This window comes from Aythya marila (genome assembly GCF_965140915.1).
Source record: "Aythya marila genome assembly, chromosome: 5".
Taxonomy (NCBI): domain Eukaryota; kingdom Metazoa; phylum Chordata; class Aves; order Anseriformes; family Anatidae; genus Aythya; species Aythya marila.
The window spans coordinates 15822719-15850251 of NC_139046.1; the positions used below are offsets into that span (position 1 = coordinate 15822719).

The following is a 27533-nucleotide window of genomic DNA, read 5'->3' on the forward strand; positions in this document are numbered from 1 at the left end:
TGAGGATGTTGTGGGAGAAAACACTGTCAAAAGCCTTGCTGAAGTCAAGGTAGACAATATCCACTGATATTGTCCCATCTACCCAGCCTGTCATCCCATCATAGAAGGCTATCAGATTGGCTAAGCATGATTTCCCCTTGGTGAATCCATGCCAACTACTCCTGATTACCTTCTTGTCCTCCACGTGCTAACACCAATGTTTCAGTACTTGCAGAGCAGTGCTTACGGAGAGCCAAGGACTTTTCTGCTTCTCATGCTACCCAGCCTGCTGGCTGAGGGTGCTGGAAGGGGACTCAGCCAGGACAGGTGATCCAGGCTGACCACAGGGATATCCCATGCCATATGGCATCATGCTGAACAATAAAACTGGGGGGTAGGGGGTAGCCAGAGGGGGTAAGCCACTGCTTGGGGATAGCTTGGGCATCAGTCAGCAGGTGGTAAGCAATTGTATTGTTCATATTTTGTTTTGTATTTTCATTATTATTATTATATTGTTATTATTATTTTCCCTTCCTTTTCTGTTCTACTAAACTGTCTTTATCTCAACCCACATTTTTAACTTTTTCCAATTTCTCTCCCCCATACCACTGAGGGGGGAGTGAGTGAATGTCTCTGTGGTGCTTAGCTGCCTGCCAGGTTAAAACACAGAGTTTCTCTAAGAGCTTTCCTAAAGACAAAAACCTACAAATTCTGTTTGACTGTGCATTGTTACATTGACCTTTACACAGGACTGCAGAGAGCTGGTACGAGCCAATATGAATTTCCTTGACAAATGAGATTTATCATTAAATGTGATCAGAACCTCATCAGAAATGGAAGCTTAACTTGGGAAATGCACTATTAAATGGCTGTTTGATGCTTTCTTGATTTTAGGACTCATGCAAATTAATGCATACATGGTGGAGAGCTCGTTATGGACTCAGATGCATCATTTCAGGCGTGTACTAAGCAGTGCAGAGTTGCATTTACTTTTCATTCACAGATGTTTTGCATGAAGAGTGCACCAACTTGCTTGCTAAACATCAAAGCATGATGTGTAGCAAATCATACCGTAAATCAGTGCAAACCACTTAGCAAACAGCCTGTTTCACCTGCCACCAAGTGAGTATGCCAGATATGAACAGTTCCCTCCCAGTTCCCGCTCATTCCCTCACTAATTCGACCCATCCCTCCCTGCCAGTGAAGAGCAACCTTGAAATAAAAATGCATAAATGCAGGGCCACAGCATTTAATCTGAAAGGGCTTGGAATCCTACATATAGGAAGATCATGCATAACCTGCTTATCAGGCTCAAAATAGGGTAATAGGGTTCTCCTTGGTGTATAAGAGGAAAACTGTATACTGTGATCACAACAGCCAACAAAATCTGAGGGAAAAAAAGAGGAGGTAGTGATACACAGAGCTGGCAACACTGAAAGAGCTAGTGCCCTAATGCCAAAGCATGGTTTAAAAATTGCAAAATACCAGAAAGATTCTAGGATTCTATATAAATAAACACCTCAGATTGCCATTTCATTGAGACCCAAGACAGTTGCTCTGTTTTACTCACACTGACCCTGAGTAGTCGATAAAGCAGAGGAGGATGTTGGGGCTGCAGAGACAGCAGAACCCCAATAAAATCTCCATTCTGCTATTTTCAGGCTCTGAAAAAAAATAAGTTCTGGTTCATTCTAGTATAGGTCATACAATATCACAGGGAGCCTCTTCAGAAGGGTCTCACTGTCGGAGGGCAGTCTCCAAACAAACAAATCTCCAGGCAGGGGAGGTAAAAGAGCTCCTGGAGACCAGAAACAGAAGTCAAAAAAGGGGAAGAAGGGAAACAGAGCAGAGTTTCAGGAGGACTAAACTTTCTTTTCTCTTGGCCATTCTTGAAATCACTTCTAGGGGATAATTCTTGAGGAAAGAAAGAGGCCAGGCAGGAAATGAAAGGGGGAGGGGGGAGGTAGGGCAGAAACACATAGGACAGCAAAATAAAGAAAGAAGGGGTAAACAGGAGAAATGAGGGGAATATTACCTCTGCACTTCTGCTGAGAGATGTGGTGGAGTGGATCAGTGCTTTACAATGGTATGAAAGACAGAGCCTCAGGATCTCGTGTCAGATATAGGCAGGCATGGCATGTTAGCAGCTGAAAAGGGGTTCAGTAGAGTTCTTAGGCTCACCTTCCCTTCCATTTTAATTCTCTAACAGCTGAAACCACAGCTAATATTAACAAGCCTTAACCCTTACTAGGGAGTAAGATACCATAGTCAGAGTTATCTTCTTCAACATTACAAGAGAAACAATTTTATCTTCCTGTAGTCATTCTCCATAAACCTTTCACTAATGCCTTTATCTGCTGAAATTAAATGTGCTTAACTATTTTTATTGATTGATGTTTGCATTGTTAAATAATGCCAAGAACATTAGCAGAAAATGTTGCATTATATGTGTGTATGTAGTGTTCTTTTTGCTCTTACAAGCATCTTGAACTCAAGGCACTAATGGATGAGGTATCTACATGGAAAGCACAGAGCTTTTGCCTCTTACTGTGTATAAAACTTTGTCTTTAAATAAAGGCCATGCCACTTGTGAGGAGAGAAATTGTGGAGGAAACAATCCATGATGTAACAAGGTCTGTTATAGGACTTATGCTCAGGTCTTCCCTTTCAGAGTCACTTTAAAATCCCAAAGAAGATGCTTTTACTCAGTGATTTGCAGATTTTTGTTGGTTTTCTGCACTTGCTGAGCATTTGCTGAATTGCCTCACGATTAGCATTATTGGATCTAGACAGTGTTACCAAATGGTGCCAATGACCACTAAATACAAAGGGAAATGCTTCAGTGATTGGTGTTGGGGGACTGGCAGATCATAGCAGGAACTGTGTTTTCAGTCACTAGCTTCAACACCTAGATGGACTTCTCTGTCTGAACTGGTTAACTAGGCCTCCTTCACAAGCCATATGGAGAAACAGGAATGCCTCTGACATATTTTGGGTATCCACTTAAGATGATCAGAATCATGTTTTAAAAGTACCTCTTTCTGTCCACTGACTGTGAAGAGAGTCTAGCCTGGCCACCACAGATGTACATATTGACACCTGCTCAGACAAGTCCTCTCCTAGTGACTGAACACAGTGGTTTTATAATGACTGCTGGGTGAGCTGGGTCCTCAGTGAACACGACTGGCCATCATCACAGTTTGAATGATGTGGCACTTCAAGGCAAAAGGCCCAGGAGTTGCCCAAGGCAGAGCCTCAGCCAGTGCCTGCGCTCCAGGGATAAAGGTGGCAGTGGAGAGCTGGGAACATACATGGCCCCATGCAGGAGGGCTCTCCGGGCAGCTTTCATTTCATTCAACACACACACCAGTATCTATACATAAGCTGACATGAGGAGACCAACAGCCCAGCATGTGGCTTAGGACCAGACCCCTCACTTTCCAGCTGAATCATAAGGTTTGACAAAATTTAACTGCTGATTTGACCTGTGCTCAGAAAGGGAAAATAGAGGAAATATTCACTGTTATAATGTACTTTAAATTTCCTTGATTTTCTGTATTGACAATGTTTATCTGTGTCCTTTCTTCTCCCCCCACCCTACCTATACATCACTGAACCTGGGATCACCTAAGGAAACCCATGAGAAAAGAAGAGAACGGAACCAGTCGGGCTGAATATGCAATGACCTCCTCCCAAAACAACAAAACAGTTGACAACAGTGCGGTCGTATAATCCCTGAAACCCCACTGAGGTGCAGGAGGTGGTAAACTTTTAAAGCACACGCATGGAGTATGCAAGGTGGGTGAAATAAGGCACCGAAAGGGGCTCTGTGGCCACGGACTTCATTTCAGAAATAGCGCACGCATCAGTGACTAAGAAGAGAAAAGCAGGCTGCTCTTCAGGCTTGCTGCTTCTCCAAGGGAGGATAAATTCACCTGTCCAGGCTGCCCAGAGAAAAGGCAACACAAAGGCATAGGCATCGCATGCTGCACGTCGTGAAAGCAACGTCACGATGCCTCCTGCTTCCTCTCCACCTACTGTTTAGTTTGAACTGGGTGCCCACAAAAAGCTCCTTAAATAGGGTCTTTCAAGGAGAAGGTGATCTGCCAGAGTGGCAGCAGTTTATTATAAATGTGTCTGAGGGTCAAGGGTGGGAGCTGTCACCTACATGCTTCGCCAGCCCGTGCAGTGTTTTCACCTAGAACCTAGCAGCTTTGTATCCTTATACTTCACTCATTCTTATCATTTTTATTACTTCATTATTAAAAAGGGAAAAAAAATCCGTTAAGCCATCAAGGAACCAAAAGTTGGATGAACTTGTGACTGAACTTGTGACCAGGAAATTCATCTGCGGTCTGGTGACTATGCAATTTCCAAGGCTGAAGACTTTTCAGGCAAAATAAATCAATTTTAGCATTTTATTTTAGCAATTAGCATTGCTAATGAAAGAGAGATATTATTAAGAGGTGCTTTGAACATTATTACTTTACAGTTAGCCTCCTTTTCCACATCACATCCTTTTTATCTTTTAAAAAGTCCCTCCTTTGTGAAAGTCTACACATTTCCCTGTGTTTGCATCACACTGATTCGCCAGGGAAACCCCTACATGAAAGATTTTGTTTACATCTTGGAGTGAGCATTTGGGTGAGATTTTGTAGAGAGGATGAGCAGCCCTTTGGAGTCCTTTTCCTTCACTGATGAGTGTTGTTTCCTGAAAGTGTCAAGTCTCATGAAATGACCCACCAAGGATGTTGTAGATCTGGCTTAGAGGACCATTTTTGAGGGCCTTGTAAGCTGATTGTGCCCATGTTAACTCAGTCTCTGCCTCTCCTGGGAGAGACTGCCAGTCGTGCCAAATTCAGCATAATAGCTTAGTGTTGTACTTTCCGTGACATGGATTGCAGACTACTTAAAGCAAAGCTGAATCCACCCAAATCCATTTCATTTAGGATCTCAGGTTAGACTCAGTAAGCAACCCTTAGGATAAAGGCAATTGGACTGGCCGAGCCACTGGTCTTTACCCACCTCCTGAAAACTTTTCTTTGTGTCACACCTCCACATGTATGTCTCCATTTACCTCTGTGCTGAAAGTAGTGACGCAGTGAAAGACAAATGTGCACCCTGGATTCTTGTCTGGACATCAAGCACCAATACCACTGGGTCTCCGTGTCTGTGAGTAACTCTCAGGGGCCAACCCGCTCCTGGTCTGGGATGTGGCTGTTCCCCAGCCATCGCGTCCATCGGTAATGCAACACACCAATGCTTTCAGTTTTATGTAAGGATGTGCCTGAACTGCAGAAAGCAGATCTTGATTTTGAACGTGTTCCTGTCTGCATTTGGTCTATCTCTGGGATGTAGAGCTTGGCCTGATGGTAGAGGAAGACAATGTTCTGCAGACCTTCCCTGAAAAAGCTCCGGGATGCTTGAATCAGCATTTTCAGCTCAGGCCCATCTCTAGTTTTCTATTACCTATTGAACAATAGGATATATGTAAATATAAGTATCTTTTCAATGATAAAATGAAATGCTGCTATATACCGCTGTTGAGAAATTTATGGAGTTATTCATTTAGCTTTTTAGCCTGTCACCATTATGTAGAAGTTTAGCTACATAAAATTATTTTTAAAGGCTAGACCTTCTTGAGAAGTGAATTATAAAAGTGAAAGGGAACAAGTAACCTTTTGCCCAAAACTATGATCATTTCCTGCCATATTTATATTGTGTGCTTGCACAAGATACAGTGATATGCTCTTAGATCCAAAGTGGGATTAAAATGACAGAATTTACATTTTGAGTCTAGTATCCCAAATGTTGATTGCCTAAAGCACTTAGCCCCTAAATACTATAATAAAAATATTGCAAGTATATTTCTAGAATATTTTTAAAGCTATAATATTTATTTTGGTGTAGTTACCTATGTTTGCCTTTCTTTTTTTACTCCAGTTGTTTCTGCCTAAATGTGTCATAGTTTGAGACTGGTTGCATGTTTAGCTGAGAGTATAAGTATGAATGCAGATGAGTTTAGCATGATATGGGCTCAGGATTAGCACTTTCTCCTAAAGGTTGTTGATTTTACTTATTTCATAATAAAGCTTTAAAGGCATGTTCTAAAAGGCCAAAATCACAAAAGGGATTTGTAGCTCATTATATTCATCAAAATGTGTCTGTTTTTGCAAGAAAAAGTCTAAAGAAATGGTCAGTGGATTCTGTCTTATTTTCTTTGATGTCAATGGTAAAATGTCCTTACTGAGAGAAAACCATGGTGTATGACATAACCCATGAGCAAACCTCCCCTACTGCCCCGGAGGTCTCCTCAGTGGAACAGGCTTCATGCAGAGCAGGAAGGCAGCACGTTTCAAGAAGCCACACATGGGGACTGGCATCTATTTCCAACTCTGCTGTTTACTAGCAAGTAATTTTGCCTCTCTGTGCCTCAATTTATCCATCTGTGTAGTCAAGATAAAAATACTTAACAGCTCTGTGGCAGTATTTTGAGAGATGTATATGTATCTTACTTGCATAGGCAGAGTTACACTGTCATCATATCCAACATGCTGATATTAAATAAATGTATCTGGGCACATCATCGCCATAATACTCACACTTTCCAAGGTACTTCATAAGCAAACAATCCCCAGTGTGTTTCATTAATCCACTGGCCACAGAAGAGCAGCAGACAGGCTGGGAGTTGCTCCTCTGCTTCTCCAGAGTCCTTGTTCTCAGCACTTACACAGCTGCATTGCTGGCAGAGATGGGAAATTCTTTTTGGGGCAGTTTTGCTGCCATTATTGTAGAATTCTGTGCATACAAATACAGTTGAATGCAGTAAATATACCAAAAAATTAAGGTGATCTTCAGAAAGTCACTTGGAAAAGTATGCTGGAAGCAGATTAAGTCTTCAGAAAAGTGAGGCCAGAAAGGCAGTGTCTCTGAGGAATGATTTTTGAAGTTTTCTGATGTGGCTTAAGAGTTTGTTTAACACTCCACAGACTACTTGGGATGCTTTTCTAAAACAGCCTTCTGTGCTTCCTTATTGTACTATAATTAAATACAAAAGGAAAGGAAAGGTCTTGATGGATAAGGGCCTCACTGAGCAGTGACCCTGGATCTAGGGAACTGGCAACTCAAAATACAGCTCTACAAGCATTGCAAGTTTATTTTTAGCCACCAAAATATCAGACGCAGAAAGGTCCTGTAAAGCTCCATTCACAAAATGGCCAGATCCTCGGCAGATGCAAAGGTGGCCTGTTTCTAGACAGAAGTCGATTGCTGTGCTCTGACCCCTCTGACCACCACCAGGCAGCCTCACAAAATAGAAAACCGCTTTTTTTTTTTAAATCTGAGGGAGAGCATTAACTCAAAATTTCTTTTCTACAAGCATCACCACTAGCAGACACAAGCAGAGACTGCACTTTAAGGGTCTGAGCTGCCAAGCATTGTTTCCTCGGTCCTCCACAACACCAGGAAGGCCGAGCTGAGGTGTCCGCTTGTTGCGGGAAGCCTCGGCCATGCGGCCCTTCCTGGCGCAGACCCACCGCAGAGGTGTGACCAGGAAAGCATCTCCACCTCACGTAGATGCTGCAAAAACAGACACGGAAGGAAAGAGGAGAGTTCTAAGATATAAATATGTTGATATATATCTAGGCAGAGACCTAATTGTCCAGTCTTGCATGCCATATGGTCATGCACAGCATGTGAAGCAAGCGTGGCCCTGCTGCTCCAACCAGGTAATGACCATAGATGCTGCCAAGCAATGGAGAATCAGGCCTGTGGTAGATATGTATTTACAATACTTCCTGCATCTGTACAAACAAAAATATATTATTTTAAACTACAAAATAGTGTGTTTAAATCAATGCATGAATGTAAATATTCTAAGATCTGCCTTCTTGACTGTGTACCACATGTACAGATGAAAACGAATATTGTTTATAGGAAATCTGTATCAGTGGTTAAATGACTAAAGAGAAAAAATATCAGAATTAATGTTGTCATGTTTCTCAAACAAGCCATTAATGTATATTTAGCATTTAAGGATATTGCTCAATAAGTATGTTCCGTACCAAAAACTGTGTTGCATATACAGATTGTGCAGTACCCTATTTTAAAAAGGCACCATAATTAATTTTTATTTTAAATAAAAATGTACTTGTAAAAAGTTTCCTGTGTCCTGTGGGTTATGTAGCTGAGGGTTGAGACATGGTAAAGAGAAATACTGCCGGGAGGAACAACTGCAGTGCCTGTTGAGGCACTTCTCCTGCTGCCTGAATTAAGCTTGCTTAAAAGAGCTTTCTGCTCTGGTTTCAGTTTAGCTTCTGGCTGCTGCTCATGCCAGTGTCTGGTTGGGTTCTGGGTCCATCTCATCCAACCCTGCAGTTTCAGTCCCAGACTCATGCACTGCCATGAGATTTTGGGCCCGGCCTGTTTCTCACCCTCACCCCTTCTCTGCCATGCCCCAGCACTAGCTGCATGGCCCAGCTCTCTGTGTCCCTGCCTACCCCGTGCTTACCCCAGAGCCCTCCACTGAGCAGTGCTGGCAGAGGAGGAATTTACTGCCATCATCAGTGAGTGGCAGGAAACTGGGTCCAAAAGCCAGTGCTTTGTGAGCTAGGGAATTGCACTAACACATTCCTGCAGCACCCCCAAAGCTCAAGAAAGCCTCTCTCTTTATTATGCCTGAGGTGCTGCAAGTTTCCCTAATTCTCTTTTGTTTAAGATTTTTTTTTCTTTTCACATTATACTCAGTGCCTGAGGGGGTTTTGATGCAAGAAATAATGTACAGCAATAATTCTAACTCATCATGTGGGCTTAACCTTCCCTTTTCCACACAAGAACAAAAGCAAATCATTGACCCAAGCTTCAAAAGATCCACTGGGACCTATAGGAAGCAAATGTGGATCTTTTAACCAGGATTCACCCCACATAATATTATTCCTTTAACAGACAGAGGAGAAGAATACAATCTGTGAGGGTTTCTAAAGCCATCACCAACCTGAGCCATCCCCTCACAGCAGGATTCCTGCTTCTTCAACCAACAGGGAGCCTAAAGTAACTCCCTGGGTACCTTCAGGTGCCTGAACGAGGTCAGCTGTATGTGGGCCTATATGGGGAAAATTTATTTCAAGTGTGGAGGCATCTTGGTTGCCTTTAATTCCTAAAATGGGATTTCCTCGTGGTACAAATATTTGTCTGCCAAATTCCTGGAGCTCAGTAGGTTTTATTGTTCCCTAGTAAATGATTTTATATCTCCATTTATAGGATCTCTAGATCTGAACAAACCCCAAGCCAACACACATGTAAATTGAGCAGGTGGCAGCTTAATAAACTACAGCAACAACCATTATGCCACGTACTGTGACATCCACCAGACTTTACTATCAGCTGTGTTCTGTGAAAGAAAGCTTCCACATTACAATCACCCTGTGACCACTGAGAAAGAAAATGCCCCCAGCAGACATTTGTCTCTGCTTCAGGCATCAAAGCTGACAGTTCAACATCCATACCTCCAGCCTGTAGCTGAGGAAGCAGCATGTCACTGGGAAGAGGAAACTTACACAGCTGGGGAAACTGGGGAGAGACTGCTTGGACACCATTCTGCAGACAAAGGTGTTGATATTCAGGTGAGGACCCTCAAGTCCTAGTAACAATAAAAGTATCGACCCAAAATCCGCATTTGACTATTTATGTGCTCTAGTCCAAGTGAAATGGTCACATGAACCAAAGGATGAGCATCTTAAAAGATGACCAAATGACTGGTGCTCTTTGGTAAGTATTTGGTGCAAATCTGACTAGACTGGAACATAGTAGAAGATCTCCTAACCTAAAAACTGTGGGTATGTTTTGAGACTCACTGAAAATAAGAATAGGAGACACAGTAAATAACTTTCCATGCAGAAAAGCCTGGTGTTGCCTGGTGTGCTCTTCCTCCACTGGCCCACCACTGGAAACCAACATTATGATACCAAGAGAGTAATTAGATTACTGGGTTTTAATATTATTTGGAGAGGGAGCGAGAGATTTATAATGAGGGAGATGTGGTGTATTATGTGATTTTGGTAATACACAATCATTATCAAGTGCATTTCACTGGTTTCATCTGGACACATGCATTGCCAAGGTCTACATCATTTTAATAGATGTCCAGTACAATTAGTTTTAAATAACATCTTTCTCCTTTTCTGAAAGAGGCTCTGATTTGGGCATGCTTGATTCATGCAGGTGCAATCTTTGCCCCTCAAAACAATCCTGTGTTTTAAAAGACCTGATGTATTAGTCTTAAGTCATCAGTGTGTCAACATTCTTGTTAATAATAGATATTTCTTTGCTATCAAAAATACCCCTCAGAGATGGTCTTCCACTTAATAAAGATGATCTAAAATAAAGATATCTAAGCCATTTCCTTATTGTGCTTTCATAGTTATTATATCCTCAAACAGTTTTAAAGCACAAAAACAATTACCTAATTGCAAGCTAGCAGAGAAGTTGCCCTTGAAAGTGACCTGAATCTAATTAATTTTGTTAGCATTCAGGCAAAAAATACTGGGAATATTAATACCAAGATTCCTGGCATGTTCTGAATTTATTTTTGGTCAGAGTTAATACAAAAGCACTCACTATCACATTTAAACATTTGTCATGTTTCTCCTGCCTTGCACCATGGCATGTGTGGCATAGCCACTGGGATTAGCAATTCTCCTGATTACTCCGAGCATGTCAGCAGTGCTGTTGCAGCATCTTCCTGCCCCAGCCCATCCCACCAAGAGAGTCTGCACAGCACAGTGAGCACCAGCAAGGGCTCTGTGCCTGGCCACGGAGCAGGGAGGCAGCAACGCCTGGGTGAAGCATGCAGCCCCTGAAGGGGGAATTCCTGGGGAGAGGGAGGGATGGTGCTGCTGCTTGGATCAGGATGCGGCACCAACACCCCTTAGTCCTGCTGGTACGGTCACTGAACAAGTTAAGTACAGAACTAAGGTTGCAGGTGAGCAGTCAAGCCTGCTTCACTGTATATTATAAAATGCCATAAAGGTATTACACCCATGAAAGACACATAATTGCATTGACCAGTTTCTGATTAGCCTCCAGTGCTGCTGGGGAAGGGGATGAACATGGTGAATGTGGTCCATGGGATCCATGGAGACCCAGCTCTGCTTCTCCCAACAATTTATAAATGAAAATCCTATAGACTTTAGTTTCTACCTCACTGTATAAACGGCAAGGCTATAACAAGCTGATTTTATTATGAGTGCTGGCTAGATACATTTAGTCTTCTTTCTGACTTGTTCATTTCCTTAATCTGTAAGCATCTGTAAGCATCCATAAAAAGCAGTTAAGTGCTTTAACTGTTAAGTGCTTTAACTTATTAATTAAGTTAATATTTATCTGCCTGAAAGTATTTTATATTATATATCATAGTGGCTGAAAGAGAAAGAAAGTTTCTTTGTAAATAGCAGCTGGCTGTTTGCTTTCTTATGCATTGAAATAAATTTCATGAACTGGGTTTTGTACAGCACAAAAAGAACTTTGAGCCAGAACGTGAATAAATTTCCCTCTAAGTTCAGCATCACTTCCCCCTACACATGCACACATAAATGCTTTCAGTATTTAAGGTTTCATTTAACACAGCCATAGCAGGAAGTAAAAAAGAAAATATAAAGAAAAGCAGCAGTATGGCAGACACATCCAAGTGAGCGAGCCTGTGAGCCAGAGACAGCCTTTCCCATTTTGATTTGTAATTTGAGGATAATTCAATTAGACATTTCAAGCAATTTAAACATTCATGCATTGTCCAGCACCAAAGCATGAACTGTTCAGCAGCAAACTAGACCTGACAGCCTTAGCAGGCCAAGTACAAATCTCAATGTTTCAAATGAAAAGCCCTCACCTAATTGATGCCTACCGGAAAATTAAAAAAAAAGGGGGGGGGGGGGGGATTCAATGGGGGGGGGCACGGGGGGTGAAAGAACTACAAATGGCAGAATGAGGCATATATCCTGATTAGGGGCTTCACACCTCATTAGCAGTCATTTGCTTAACAGAATATTTCAAGGCCTGTGTGTTCCTCGTAGAGAGAGATTAAAATCCAGATGCACCTGATCACCCATCTGCTGCGCCTCTCCAGCAGTGGCTGACAGCAGGCATTTAGGAGCAAGGTGGAAGGGACCTGTGCTGACTATTGCTGCCTGAGCCCTCCTGCTAGCAAACAGCAGCACAGGAAGCAAAGGTCCCAGTACCCACACAGCAGGAGAAATCCTGCCTGAACAAGCTTGCGGCCTTTTTGGACACAGCAAGGAGAAGTCAAGAGCAGGAATCGTTGTCCTCATGCACGTTTCTATACAGTAACTTCCCCAGCATCACGAATGAAGCCTGCCAGGGGCAAGAATTTCAGAGGAAAATTTAAGCAAGGATGTTTCAGAAACCTATTTGCTTTCAGTGTGTTGTTCCCGTGTGTTGTGACCACTGAGTTCGGGGAAGAAGCTATTTGTCTTCTCCACAGCAAGCTACCCTGAAAGCAGCAGGTCATGCTAACCTCTAGACTGGCTGTCTGGCTGGCAAGACTGTTTTGATGGACACAGGTTTGGGCTGCCCAAAGTCATTCTTTTCATTAACAGCATTTAGAGGCAGGCTATGAAAACACCATGATTCGTCAAGTAAAACTTCTCTGGCAGCTACGTGCCTTTGGTATCCCTTCAGCAGCTCCTCAAAGCATCTCCGGAGCAGAAAACAGGCCTGAAAATAGTGTGGTACACTCATGAAAACTTTTCATGAGTGTACCACACTTCTTCTCACTTCATTTGAAGCATTGTGCAGGATCAAGTTAGGCTGCTCAAAACCCAGAAAGTACATACATTATGTATGTGGATGTCAGATACAGCGGCAATTTTCCTTGTATCTTTCTATTTGAAGACCCAGTGTCCAGTGTGCTTAAAACATGTTTGAGTGAGAACAACTTGTGCTGAAATTTTCCATGTTGAAAGTAAGCTGCAAGCTGACCATTATATTTGTCTAGGAGCTGCAGAAGAACAATTCCACTGCTTCCAAGAATGACATTTGGGGAAAGTATATTAAAACGATAAAAAAAAAATCAACAATTTCTGACAGTCTTATTGACAATCGGTAATTCTTATGATCTTTGGAGAATGGATTAAATTTGATAAGCAGATCAATGCTTTTATGGTAGGTTACAAGCCTCTGGAAACTCATGGTTTCCCTTCTCTATAGGGCATTTGAACTGGACAGGTAAAACCTCTGAAAAGGCTGTCTGCATTGTTGCAGTTATCTGAGTTATCTGTGATAACTCCTGCTAAAATAAAGACACCAAATATCAGTCAGTTCCTGTCCAAGAATGAATAAAGTGAATACCTTGGAACAAAATCAAGGCTAGAGCTGAATAAAACCAATTCAACTCATCTGTTTTGAAAAATGTAGTTTTGGAGGATTTAAACTATTTGCAAATTCAGTTCAAAAATACCAATGAGTTTTACTCATAAAATATTTGCGATAGTTGGGAAGGGAATGGGGAAGAGTATACTCTAAAATGGCAAAACATGTATTTTGGAAGAAATTAAAAGGCTATTAAAAGGCTATAAAAAAAGGCTATTAAAATTTGCCACGGTGTAGGCACACCACCACTCACATGCAGATACACCTGTACACATGGTGCCTGTCCTGGAGCGGGCAGTAATTATTTGAAATTTTACATGACAACACAGCATGCATTGTTTCAGTGCATCTTTTGAAGCAAATGTTTCTCCATGCCCCAACTGCTATGGCAGAACTGTTATAACCCGATTCTCCTTTGAAAGATGACAGTGGCAAAATGGAGCGGGAAATATCTCCAGCTTTATCCCTTTTCCCAACGTTTTGAATACTAATTGTGCTCATCAGAAGTTAATGAGGTTTTACAGGGATGGAGGAATCTACCTGAATGAAGAAATTACAGGGTCAGCAGGTATGTTGTTTGTTTGTTTTTTCACATGCCTCATCGCCTGTAATATGAATTCAGGTCTCCCAGCTGGGTTTTTGGCTGTATTTGAACAACTCATCACTTTCTAATTATGATCTTTCTGACCCCTAGCTGTGTTAAGGGAGTTTGTCCAGGAAGAAAAAAAAATGCAAATTTGGCAAGCAATTCCCTAGCTAAGACATGAGACTGTGTGGTGTTCATGAGGTCACTTGCCATTGTCACAGTCTCTACTAAAAGCAATAGAACTACTCTGTAAGAATAGGAGCTGGGAAAAGAACCAGAAGTTTGTTTCAGTAATTGCAATTTCATGTAGGAATTATCTTGTTAAGATACTGCAGAAGATGGATACAAGCACTTTCTAGAATTAAAATTTACCAATTCTAAGGAAGAAGAAGAAAAAAAAAAAAAAAAAAAAAAAAAGGCTTTTCTGAAATTCTATTTGCTTCACATACAGAAAAATGATCCATCATAAGCTTGACAGTTGTTCTAAATTTAACATTCCCTTTAAAAAAGTTTTAACTTATGACAACAAGTCCTCTGATGAAATCCCATTTGCTATTTCTACTGTGCAGGCTGCTATACAAACATGGTGAAGAATGGCCTCTGCCCAGCACCATGTTACCCAAACAGGCTTAGTTTTTGCTGTCATGACCCTGAGGGATGTCAATAATGTTGCAGTTTCATTTCTCACCTGAGAGAAGTGATTTATTCTCAACAGCTACGATTTACAAAGCCTGATTTACAAAGCCACTGACTACCTGGGGCAGGATTCCTCTCACCTGATTTTAACCAAACTACAAACTAGGCATTTAAAATACCTAAATTGTCTAGAATCTGTCGTCAGTGGAGAAGGACAGCACCCCCACATGGCAGCCCAGCTTACCCTGAAATAAGTACCCAAGCTGGGAATGCAGAACAGCCCCAGGCTGCTTGGTGGTGCAGGGACAACTGCTGCAATGTGGGATGTGGCTCCCAGGGTCTAAATCTATTCCCGGTGAGAGGGCAGGCGCTGCTGCATGACAGCATCTCAGCAGGGGGCTATCAGCCAGTCCAACGATGTCAGGCATTCCCATCCTAACGGTAAATAATGCAAAATTAAGTATGAATAATAATCCATAATCAGAGTAGGAACAGTCCATTCAAAACTGAATATACTCATGCCAAATTCTACAGAAAATCCCACCTAATTATTGAAAAGAGAATGGATTTATTAATACAGAAAAGGACTTCAGAAAATTTATAGAAAAGCATCTTGTGTGTATGTGTGTGCGTGCATGTGTATGTGCACACATGCATGCAATTTAATCCATCCTGAGTAGAAAAACAAATGTTGTTCTGAAAATAGTAGGTTTTGGTAGACAATAACTTTGAGGTCACTTGAGCAGCCTGGTCAGGATCCCCTGAATGGGATAACTGAAAAGCCAGTGGCACGTCCTCCGCCCTCCCAGTTAACACCAGCACAAGCAACATGTGCTTTGATGGTGGCCGCAGGGTTGTGGCCGCTCACAGCTCAGCTTCCCTCTCTTCTCCCCAACAAGGGTTCACGGAAGCCTGGAGAACACATGGGAGAGGAGCCTGGGGTCCCAACCAGGGCCTTCTCTCCAGTGTTGAAGTGAACATGGAGATACAAGTTACAAACATACTAAAACGTGAAGTCCCCCTAGTCAATTTTCTTTTTTCTGGGGGCTAAGACAAACTGCAGCAGCTGTAGGCCACTTCCTTCAGATCCATTTCTCCTGTTTTTGAGCAGTTTCTTGTGTTAGAGAAAACTCTGCAGACACATCAGTGCAGAGGCAAGTGCCCTCTGACCATCAACAAGAACAAGCAGAGGTGCCTGGAGAGCACCTCATCCCTTTTGATGGCAGCAGCCAGTCAACGTCCCCTGCATTCAGCACACGTAGCAGAGACGTGTCCTTCCTCCAAGGGAACTGAGCAGCTGAAGCTGAAATGCTTCATCAGCTTGGGAAAGCTTGAAAACAACCAGCACTGAATTTATATCTGTGGGTTTTCAGGGATTTTCTGTCTGGACTTACATTGAATCAGCAGAAGTAAGGAAAAAAAAAAAATAAAATCTAAAATATACCAGCTACCAAACCACCTTTGCCAAACATTTCAAGCTCTCAAACCCCATTTATTCCTGAAAAATACACCTTTATTCCAGGAATACCCCTGATGATGCTATTTGCATGAACAGTTTTTAAAAATAGCTCTTTTCAGAACTGCTTTTCAAACTCAGTCCCCGCTCTACACAAACAACTCGTCGAGATCTGCTTCAGACCAGCTTATCTCAGTCGGATTGAGTCGGTACCTCTAGAGTTTGCCTGGAAAACTGCTGCAATTTAAAACCTTGCTTTGATCTCTATTAATTTTCAATTGTAGCCAAATTAAGCCTGTAAATCTGTAAATAATGTGTATGAACAGTAAGGTAGATTATCACCTGAGGCTGCAAGCCTGTGAGGCTAGATTGGAGAAGGGGAACCCAGCTCCCAAATGCATCACCAAAAGTACGATGCCGAGGGGGTGATGCTGGCTGCTGACAATTAATGATCTGCTGGTGCTGACGGATCCAAAGAACTGAAGAGGGAAAGTGGTCTTATGTGGTTAATGCTTTTAATAGGGTGATGCACTACTTGTGCTGATTTCAGGCTGGACTCCCACGGACTTACACAGCAGAGAAACTGGCTGCTGATCGGTTCATTTTCAGGCTTTCAAGAACAAAGAGAGCACTGGTGCACTTCATGCTGAGTTCTTGGTTTTGAAGTAGCTAAGAGGATGTTTGCTGAAACCTAAGTATAGAAGATTTGTCTGAAATTTAATTTTGCAGAAAGCAACATGTTTTAAAATGACACTGGAGATGAGAACAGCTATTCCATATTATGTTTTATACACTTTATCCCATACTTACACAGTAAGTATGGCCAGGAGACAAAACAAGGAGGTGCAAATCTGATTAGATTCTTTCTGATGAGATTCTTATTTGCGGGGGGAGGGGAGGGGGGGGGGGGGAAGGAGACAATTTGCCTAAATATCATATGATCATATGATACATAGACAACTATAAATCAGACATGACTTTTGGATGCTAAAGCATAGCCTACATTCTGCATTTGTTGTGATGATTCACAGCAATGAACTTGACCCAAAAAAATGCTGCAAAAGTGCTCAGTGTTATTAATAATAGTCATTATTCAGAGAATTCCCAGATGGATTACTTCAACTTCCTTTCTGCAACAGCTCCAGTCTCCTTTTATTCATCATGTGCATTTTATTCCCTTCTAATTAAATGTGATTTTCTCAGCAGATGCTTTTATTTTTCACCCCACCTGCACCCACAGACCAGCTGTTGAGGCTGCCCAGTGGCTCAGGGGAGCATTAGCAGCTGTATGGAAAGGGAATTTACAAAATTGGGGGCTGTGTCAGGAGCTTTTCCCTGCAACACCTGGCAGGTAGTGGGGTATTTGTGTGAGGCTGTAACAAAGAGCTCTCCTGTATCTGCCTGGTGACACATGAGCCTGTGGACAATATTAGACTCTGATGGGACTACAGCTCTTATGTCCATAAGAAGAACATGGACCTGTTAGAGCAGGTCCAGAGCAGAGTCACAAAGATGATCAAGGTGTTGGAGAACCTCTCCTATGAAGACAGGCTGAGAGAGTTCGAGATATTCAGTCCTTTCAGTCCTGGGGAGAAGAGAAGGCTCCAGGGAGACCTTATAGAAGCCTTTCAATAGATAAAGAGGGCTTATAAGAAAGATGGGGAGAGCTTATAAGAAAGATGGAGAAAGTGTTTCTTTTTTGCCAGGGCCTATGCTGACAGGACAAGTGGTAATGGTCTTAAACCAAAAAAGGGTTCATTTGGATTAGATATAAGGAATAAATTCTTTACTCTGAGAGTGGTGAGGCACTGGAAGAGGTTACCCAGAGAAGCTGTGTCTGCCCCATCCCTGGAGGTGTTCAAGGCTGGGCTGGATGGGGCTTTGGGCAACCTGGTCTATGATTCTGTACTACTGGGATGGATAGCACTTTTTTTCCTCACAGAAAGCAAGGTAATGGAAAGAAGGGCTGGCATATTATTAACAATAAAGTTCCGATGAAGAAGAGTCACCCAAGAACTGAAATTATGCACAGTCTTGCCCCACTAGTGACTGCATGCTACAGTCTGTCCCTCCAGTAGATTTACACTATTTCATGCAAAATAAAGCAGCTGCCATAAACCTGCTCTGTTCATAGAAATGGGCTGAGATCTTCAGCTGGTAAATAGTCATGCAGTCCCAGTGGATTCAAGGAACTTCAGTTTTATCGAAAGCAAAGATATATCCCTTTCACTCCCTTTGTCAAGCAGCCAGAAAAGGAGCAGTTCTGCTGTGAGCTGATATTCTGCCTGGCTGCCTTCCCCATCTGTGCTGCCTGTGGTTGCCTCCGTACAGCGCTGCTCCACCCGCCTAAAGCTTGAGGATGGTTTCCAGCCTCCCTGAGCATTTCATTAACTTATCTCAATTTTTTAGACAAATACAAAACATTTCTCCAGACAGGTTGCAGGGCGCCAGTTTATCTGCATTAATATAATAGTGACCTTTTATCCACAGTATCCAGCCTCCCCTTAAAAGTCAATCCCTACCCAGTGAATGTGCTGTAAATAGCAGGATCTACACACGACAGTGCTAGACATACTGCCCTCCTCATTTGATCACGCTCAGCTGTGTTTCACTGCTTTGCTTTTTGTTTTGCTCTCCTGAAGTCACCTTGTTACTTGCCATTTAATGCTTATTGTTAAATAACCAGTTTGAAGATTCATGAGCTAATTAATGGGTCTTATTTTACACATGCAAAGGATCTTAACCTTAAAGCATTTACCTGGCTGAGTAGGGGCAAATGGTAGCAGCAGTGAACTGGATAATAATGATAATGATTACCTTTGTGCTGTCCATGAAATCTTGCTATGGTCAGGACGTACCAGGGCTAAGCATGATACCATGTAATTGCATGGAAGGAAAGAGAACCCCATAAGAGTTATATTATTCTGGGATTTATATGAAGCTATACTATAGCAAATCAGTCAAGTGATACAGACCTTTTCTCAGAGTAGCTACAGGGCCATGTATTTATTTTACATGCCCTCTTAAGGACCACTTATTATTTCAAATGCCAGGTTTTTAATATCAATCAGAGAAAGACAAAGCTTATGCTCAGGCTTCATATAATTTGGAAAATTATAGGAGGACTTCTCAGAAACATAATCCTATAAATGTAGCTATATGTGCAAATAGCATTTCAAATGCTTTCTTCTGGGGTCTCTAGCCCACACTCCTTGAGATGCCTGTCCCTCGCAGTGAGGTGGGGACACTCAGCGAGTCCAGGAAGCTGCCTCTGTCTTCAGAAAGAGTCGAAGCAAGTCAGCAAGGCCCCAGCCCACCAGTAAACCACCTCTGGGGACAGCTACCTCTAAGCTGCAGTGACCATACCCTGCCACGGTCTGTGGTGGGAACCACTGCTTTTTGATCCTGCTTTTTCCTTGGCATTTTTCCTTTTTGAGAGAAATGCCTTTTTCTTTCCAATGGACAGAACAGCTCAAAGGCAGGCTATCTTCCCCTAACTTTCCTGAAGAGAAAAATGAGGTTATATATACTGGCATTTTCTTGTACCACTTTAAATAGCTACAGACCATCGCAGTTTGCTTGCCCAGAGCAGTTAGGACTGGAAGGTTTCTTTCTTTTTTTTTTTTTTTTTCCTAGCTGGGGAGAAAGTTCCTGAAACAGAAGGAACATGCCTTAGAGCAACATTTCAAACAAAAATTATCTTCCCTGAAGATCTGAAAAATGATTTTGCTATATTTATCAGTTTTATAGCAGAGAAAGGTCAAAATGTGAATTTATCCAGCAAGTTCAGCAAAGCCTCTTTTTCTTCCACTCTCCCAAAAGGAATAAAAGTAAAATTACATCTACCACTTTAATGCTGGTGCATCTAGGTTTTCTGTTTTATATGAAAATGTTCTACAGAAGATTTGGGGTAATGAGATAACACAGGGTCAGAAAAAATCAGATTCAAATAAGCAGTCCGCAAATGTAGAATTCAAAAAAAAAAAAAAAAAAAAATGCAGAGACACTTCTTCTCAAGAGAGAGACAAATCCATTAAGCTAATCTGACGTTCTGACCTAACGTTTTTTCTTCATTTAGGATCTTTCATCCTTCATGCAAGAAGATCTTTCATTATTTTCTACCTAAACAAATCCCAGAATATGGGCATTCTTCTGCAAATAGTTTGCTGAGAAAAAATCCTCTAAACAGTCACAGTCTGAAGTTTGAACAGTGAACTATTGCATGAGTTTTGTTTTCTCTTTTCTTCTGAGCCAATGACCTAGACTTTATAAACAACTTCCTTTACCCTCCCTCAACAATTACTTTCCATCCAAAAGAAGTTTCCTTTCAAGATTTTGGTTCTGAAGAAAAACAAGAGGGATGACAGGACACTTTGATGCAGATCCCATTCTGTCACATACTTCTTGTAAGACACGGACAAGACAAAGCCTGATCTCCAGAAGACTTCTGACATAGCTATCCAAACAACTGGGTTTTCAAGAAGCTTGGTCTCTCAGGCTGCTTCCCCTGCAGAGCAGCTCTGCCTGGGGTGCATTCATCTAAGCAAAGCTGAGTGACATAACACTTCAGGAAGCCCAGAACAGTCATTTCTCCTGCCCTGTCCCAGTGGTCCTGTTCCAGCAGGACAGGCTTGCAGTAGGTGCAGCACTTCCCCAGTCAGGGGCTCTCTGGGATGTGTGAGACCTGAGCTACAGCCCTCCCCTCGGCTCCGTTTGTGAGCAAGGTCTCAAAGCTGCTCCCCGACTCCCCACACAAGACAGCTGTAGAGGCACCAAGGTGCTGTCACCTTTACCTGCTGAGGCACCTTCTGCTTTGTATGCAGTCACCATTCACCAGGATGTGCAGAGAGGCTCCAGCCTATCAGCCCGCCATCACACACAGACCAGAGGCAGGAGGGGGCCACAGTCACTGCCCTGCTCCAGTGTGCTGGGCAGGGAAGGAGGGGAAAGAAAAGAGGGAAATCCCTACCCAGCAATGCCAGGAAAGGCCACAGACTGGATGGGACAGCTGGATTCAATCAAATTGGCAAAGTAACTGCTGGAGGAGAGGGAAACGTTTCACCCTACTATGCCCCACCGTGGTGGCTGTACTTGGTACAAGGAGCACTGAAATGAGTTAGGTACTCAGCTGTGGCTTTCACCAATACTAGCTCCTCGCTGAGGAAGGCAGGTAGCTCTGGCACACCCTTAGGCAACAAAGTCCCTTGAGGAGAGAGCTGAGAGGTGAAACCTCGCTCAACACCATGCCGCCTCCTTCCCTCCAGCTGCTGACAGTTCACCAGGAGCCACCTCAGCCACCTCCTATAGACACCTGCAGTGCTGGCACTGGGCAGTGAGTGCCTGGGCAGTCATTTCTGCTTTGTGGACCCCCGTAGATAGCCTCCTCCAGAAATGTCATATGTACAGGTTGCAGTACATATAGTTGAGCTTTGCGTGCCAACATCAGCTCTCACAGTTTCCCAAGAGGCAGTCTGTAGGCCCAGGGAGTTGTACAGCATTAAGTCAGAGACCGAAAGACATGTCTGAGCTCCACACCCAGCAGTACACCAAGGTACCTTAGCTAACACTGGGTGACTCATCAGTAAAAGCAAGCATCCCCGTTTTCATTGCGGAGCAAGAGTGGGCACACATAAAAGCTGAGGTGCTCTTGCAGTAGTAAATATAAATATGTCCTTGCAATAACTCATCCATGCTTCCATATTTTGTATAAATAGCCTTATGTTGCAATAGCACATCCATTATCCCTCCTCTCCATCCCATATAAATAGCCACCACTGAAGTCAGTGAACACTGACCCACTTCACATGACTCCAAACTGTCCTTCAGGACAACTCTTCCTTGCAGCAAGCTGGCAAGCAAGGTAGACCCATGCTGAGCACCATGCCATCACACTGCCCCATAGCCAGACCCACACGTCACCTGCATGCAGCCCCTCACATCTCTCTTCTCCCCCTGTCCCATAACACTTGCCATCCTCTAAACATAAAGAGGGAGAAGAAAGCTGAGAAGCAGGGTAGGTACACCAAAGATCATGGCCAGACTGGACAGCAAAAAAATTGCTACCTCTTTAGCATATATCAGTTCTTTCTCTGCTCCAGAGGTTTCTGAGATTAAAAGCCTGAAAGTCTTGAAGTTGTGACAGGAAAAATGAGTACATTTCACAGGGTCCCGGTAGCCTCTTTGTGCCAGGATCAGATGAGAGAGTACCACTCATGGTTAGCCTGGAGCCTCCCTGTGATCTCTGGCAAAGTTTCTGGTCCGGGTAATTAAATTGTTCCAGCAGAGGCTCGCAGCCCTCCGGAGGCTTTCACAGGCAAAGCAGGAGCGTGGTGCTTCCAGCCCAGAGGGGTTGTGTTCTCATGCTTTTCCTACTTCATCGAGCTCTCCAGAAAGTGAATGAACAAGCCCGACTTTTAACAATTTAATTTCCTGAGTGTGTTTTGGCATTGATGAAGAAGCTGTCTGTTTTGGACTGTAAGTGATTGTCTCTGAACTGTTACCCAATATATACGCTTGCAAGTATGGCCCCCTGTGACATTTTTGCTAAGCTAATCAGTTCCTGCTGCTAAAGCTTAATAAATGTTACTCCTCTGCCATGCAGGGCCTGAGGTCATTCTGCTAAGGAAAAGAAAGGTAGAAATTGAATTTGCAGAGGAAAAGTTTTCTGCAGGATCATAATTTGATACAACCCTTAACCCTTGAATATTTTGCACTAAAACATCTTATTAAAACTAAGAAAATGAAAACAGCTTATACTTTTGTAAGCAGGAATTACTTTTTTTTTCCCCCATAACTCAGCATTGAGAGTTTAACCTACCCTTCTTGCATCACAGGTATATGGTCTTGATGAAAAACAGGGTCAATGGTGCTTTTATTACCACCTTTCTTCAGAAATTGTTCTGGATACTCTTTCCAAAGCAACTTTGTATGTTCTTAAAGCAACCCTGTTATCCTTAGAGAGAGGTCAGCGGTGAGTTTCAAACGCACAGAAGTGCTTATGAGCACCACTGAACTACCTAAACCTGAGGAAGAAAAAACTCTGTTCCTCACTGCCACACTTTACACAGTGCTCTGCTCAGAGTCTTGGACTTTGAATGGTCAGTTTTGAAATTTTCTGATCTCTGAATGTATTTTCTAGGTGTCATATATACTTCAGGCATATAAACTCCCTAGAGAGATCAGATGTACACTGTGTCATGTATGTCCAGAGCTTAAAAGGTAAACTATTACCTAAGGGATCAGACCTTCAGAACATTAAGAGAAATCTCTCTAGGGAAAATACAAGCTATTCCAACAGTCTGTTGTGTTGTTGCCAATCTCTTTCTCCTTCTGCCTTTTTATTGCTAAGCACTTTCTTTCCCACTTTCCCACTTTGTTTAAATTTAATAAAATCTCTTTGCTTCTTAACAGGAAGAAATATTTCATCCCAGAAATGTTTGTGGGTCATTGACAATGATACACAATTTGTGTTTTGCTCATTAAGGACTTCCCAGGCAAACTTCAGCTCTATCCTGTCTATTGCTTCAATTCATCTTTCATTTGGCATTTTGGCTGCCTATTAACACTAACAAAATATTGTTATGAAAACAAACCAAGTTGCTATTCTTTGATTACAATCAGGCTTTCTGGCTCGAAGTATGGTCAGGTTCAATATGAACTTTAAATTCATTTCTAAATTTCAAAACATGATGCAATCTGTAAAAGTTATCCATTCCCATCTGCTATGTGAGATGATCTTTTTTTGTTTAATTTTGGTATGCCCTCAAAACCAGATATCACACCCAGAAAAAGAAAAAATATATTTGAAATGTTTCCTGAGTGGGTCATTTCCCTTCCATGAGTACTGAAATCTACTGAAAATTGTCAAATGAACTTTTGTTCTGGCTTTATTCGTTTTGCTTACAGCTCCATGTGAAATTTCCTCCATGGTTTTTGAGACCCCATAGCTACCTCCTCTGATCTCCCTCCCTTTGGCACTTCAATTCCTTTTGGACGTGCACATCATCTTTTGTGCACAGATCTTTGCACATAGACACTGGGGGTGGACAAGTTCCTTTTACATTTCTCAGGAGGATTTGTAAATATAAATATGGTTTTACGAAAACAGAGGAAGGTCAGCCTTACCTCCCTCACAGTGCGAGGAAGGAACTGAAACACAGATGCTTTGTCTAAGAGTGGTCCTGCTCTGGGACCAAGGGAATGGAAGCCAGACCTCCCTGCTCCACGTCCAGACCCAGGCATTCCCTCACAGGCTTCTTTAGTTGCTGACAATTACTCAAGTCAATGCAATTGCTGTATCATTTTTAATGAATAATACAGATTAAACAAAGGGTGTTTTTGTCCCTGACCCACACACACACACACACTATATACATATAGTGGTTCTATACCAGTACCACATTTAGTTTGCTTTATGAAAGCATAAACCCATTGTTTCAGTGCCTCAACGACAATATAAGCCTGTGTATGCTGGGAAGGAATATAATATCAAAGTATATACATTTGAAAATATGACTCTCCATGACAGCAAAGGAGACCAGAGAATTTGAGGACATATTAATTTAATTACATAAGTATTATTTCTTTTATTCTAAATGCTTTGTTCCTAAACATTAGTTTAGAGGGGGTTTTAACTTGGCTAATCCAATAAAGAAGAGCAAGTTGGAATAAAACTAGCAATTACTCCAATCCCTCTCCTTTCTTTTGCATCAAGGAGCCTAACCCACGATTAGCTTTTAAGCTTTCAGAAACATCCTTTCCATCTCACCCACTGCTGACATTTCCCAAATGAACTGCCTCCATCAACAGCAGTGTTTTAGCAAACAGTCATTCTTTCCTGTCACAGGATATCCTACAGCTGTCTGACCCAGTGAACCTAATCAACCTGCTGGGGAGAGCTGAATTATTGCAGATGTAAGGTTGATTGAAATTAGCAATTCCCAGCACTTAATCCCAGTGTGACAAAACAAGCCTTTGCATATTTAAATACCAAGTTATCTCAAGCAAATGTGGAACAATAATGCCCTGAAATACCCATGTTGTTCTCTCAGTAATGCATGAATTACTGGAAATTTTGGTAAATTATTTGAATGTTGATTCCAACTGGTTTCAGAGTGTCATCCCAGGTATATCTCTGTATATGAATGGAGTCATAACAATTGCAACTTATTACATTTCTTAGGAATGATCTCAAGGCTCTAGCCCCAACCATCTGCATTGTATAGGAAGAAGTCTTAGAAAAGTCTTTGCAGATTGTATGCTTTTGTTACCACAGCTGATGCTGGAAGAAGAGACTCCAGGGACAAAGGCATTGTAGATTCACAGCATTGGAAGGAAAGCCTCTAGCAATGGTGCCTTGTATCAGGAATTTGCTGTGACAAAAAGAAAAAGACTGTGCTGTGGAAGCTGAAGAAGACAGCTAGACTTCAGAACAAGCCCAGCATCACCATGTCAGCCACGTGAGGAAAATTTGCCCAACCTGTCCCAAGGAACAACCGAGATCCATGAGACAAGGCTCCAGAAAAAGTACTGCTGAGTGTAGAATTGTTCTACTGGAGCAGTCCTGCAGCTGGTATACAGGTGCCCACTATCAAAATATACATTTCCCATCCCTCATGGGAAAAATTACCCTATGTAAATGAGCTCACCTCAGCACAGCTAGAACATGGCTTGCTGTTGAATGCTTTAAGCCTGTGGATGTCCTTGTGGTCATAGTAAAGTTCTGACATCTGCAGGAATGCTGCCATTTACAAGAGCCAAGGCCTCTGAAAGTACTGCATAACTTCAGCAGGTACTTAAAAACAAAAAATCATAAAGACCTTGTTTTTTCACTATGGATTTATCCTCTGAGAAGACCCCTCCTTCAAGTAGGTTCCTAGTCCCCCCAGCCCAGATGGTGAAAGTCTGCTTCTGAGGGGGTTTCCTGAGCTGTGAAACCCATAGAGGACCATCTCTGATCACCCTGTTTGCTCCAAGCACTGCCTTCATTCACGAGAGACTGTAATGAAGCCATTAGGCCTACTGAAGGAGAAAAGAGCTATTTAAAGTAGATCTAGCACCAGAACTGGCCTGAAGAGGAATTTTCCATTCTATGTATATGAGAGACCAGGCTGTGACTGAGCCACGCTGCTGCTGAATTAGCAAAGGATCCAATTATGACTCTTCTCCCTTCAGTCTTGTAAAGCTCCGTTTCTGAATTCACGGTCAGCAATAAAGTGGTTGATGTTTATCTAAAATGCTTACAGTGCTTCCCTCTCCCTTGTGCTCCTCATCAGTTAGCCCTCAGGCTGCAAGAAAATATATTGTTCACCCACCCTGGAAGCATGTCTTGGGTGCCTAGGGTCAAACTTCACACATAGCAGGTGCCGCTTTTAATGGGCAGTGCCTTTAACTTTCATAGCTATGGTGTCACCCACCAGCAGTGGCACTATTTGCTGCATGCTGTGGATAAAAAACAACAAAAAGCTAACAAGAGTGTCAGCTCAGCACATGGCCTCTCCCTTTCTGGAGCTATCACAGAGCATAAGCACTCTGAAGGTTACATCTCAGCCAGTTTTGAATATTGACCTTGATGTCCTGTCCCTTACAATATTCTTTAAAATCCATCATCTGCAAACTAAGTTTAAATCAGAAAACCTAATTAGTAACAGAGACAATGAATAACAAGCTTAGGGGGAGGGAGGAGAGAACCTCTTGCAGGTGGCCAGCTCTTAGCTGAATAATTCTCTGTGCAACGGTCATGCTTCAAAAATTTAATTCTCTCTAATTTCATTTAGGATGGGGAAAACAAAACAAAATGAGCAAAGTGATATAGGATTTCATTTATATTCTGGCAGGTACATTCATCTAAAGTTTACCTATAATAGCTGCAGTTACTGTACCTTTCTTCCAAAGCGTTTAATGGTGTGAAACAAGTGGGGAAGGAAAGAAGAAAGAGAAAGAAAAGAAAAAAAAAAAAAAAAAAAAAAAAGAAAAAAGAAAAAAGGACTTACTTGGCATTTCTCTTTGCTATTTTTATACTGAAAAAAAAAAAAAAAAGTCTTCCTAGTCTCCCTACTGTCAGGCTGATTGTATTAATCTGATACTCATATGGCCCTCAAGTCTTGATTGCTTTTTGATTCTTGCTTGGTATAAGTGGTGACAAAAAAGCTGAAATCATAATTCCTATTTAGAAGACAAAGGGGAGGCCACTTCTGCGGTGAGTGGTGCATTTTATTGCTTTAATTAAAAAGTTATTCTGAAAAGCTTAACTGCTTCTGCAGAACTCTACTTGGAGCACAAAAAGGATGTTATTTACAGACATGTTGGGGAACATCCTTGCAATTTTTCTGAGCTATGTTCATCTTGTTGCTTAAGCATACTAAGGAAGAAAATCAGTAATTGTATTTGAAACATTCCTTTTATCTTGAAAATAAAAAAAATAAAATGAAAACAAAAATCAATCCTCTCAATGGTGGAAATATAGTTTATTTTCTGTAGTTCTTAAAGTGCTATCCA

The 27533-nt window shown here is 42.1% G+C and overlaps 1 protein-coding gene across 2 annotated transcripts in view; it reads left to right on the forward strand.

The window, feature by feature from the left end:
• Positions 1 to 8134, forward strand: part of PRIMA1 (proline rich membrane anchor 1) — a 52987-nt gene extending 44853 nt beyond the window's left edge. The window contains exons 4-5 of one of the 2 annotated variants that reach the window (XR_014317623.1): positions 874 to 1101; positions 3612 to 3734. Coding sequence is in view for 1 of the 2 variants with exons in the window: in XM_082761793.1 (XP_082617919.1) it covers positions 3612 to 3711 (100 nt within the window). In the remaining variant the exon portion in view is untranslated. Of the gene's footprint in view, positions 1 to 873; positions 1102 to 3611 lie in introns of both variants that reach the window. The other variant, XM_082761793.1, reaches the window with a different exon arrangement.
• Positions 8135 to 27533: the final 19399 nt, after the last annotated feature.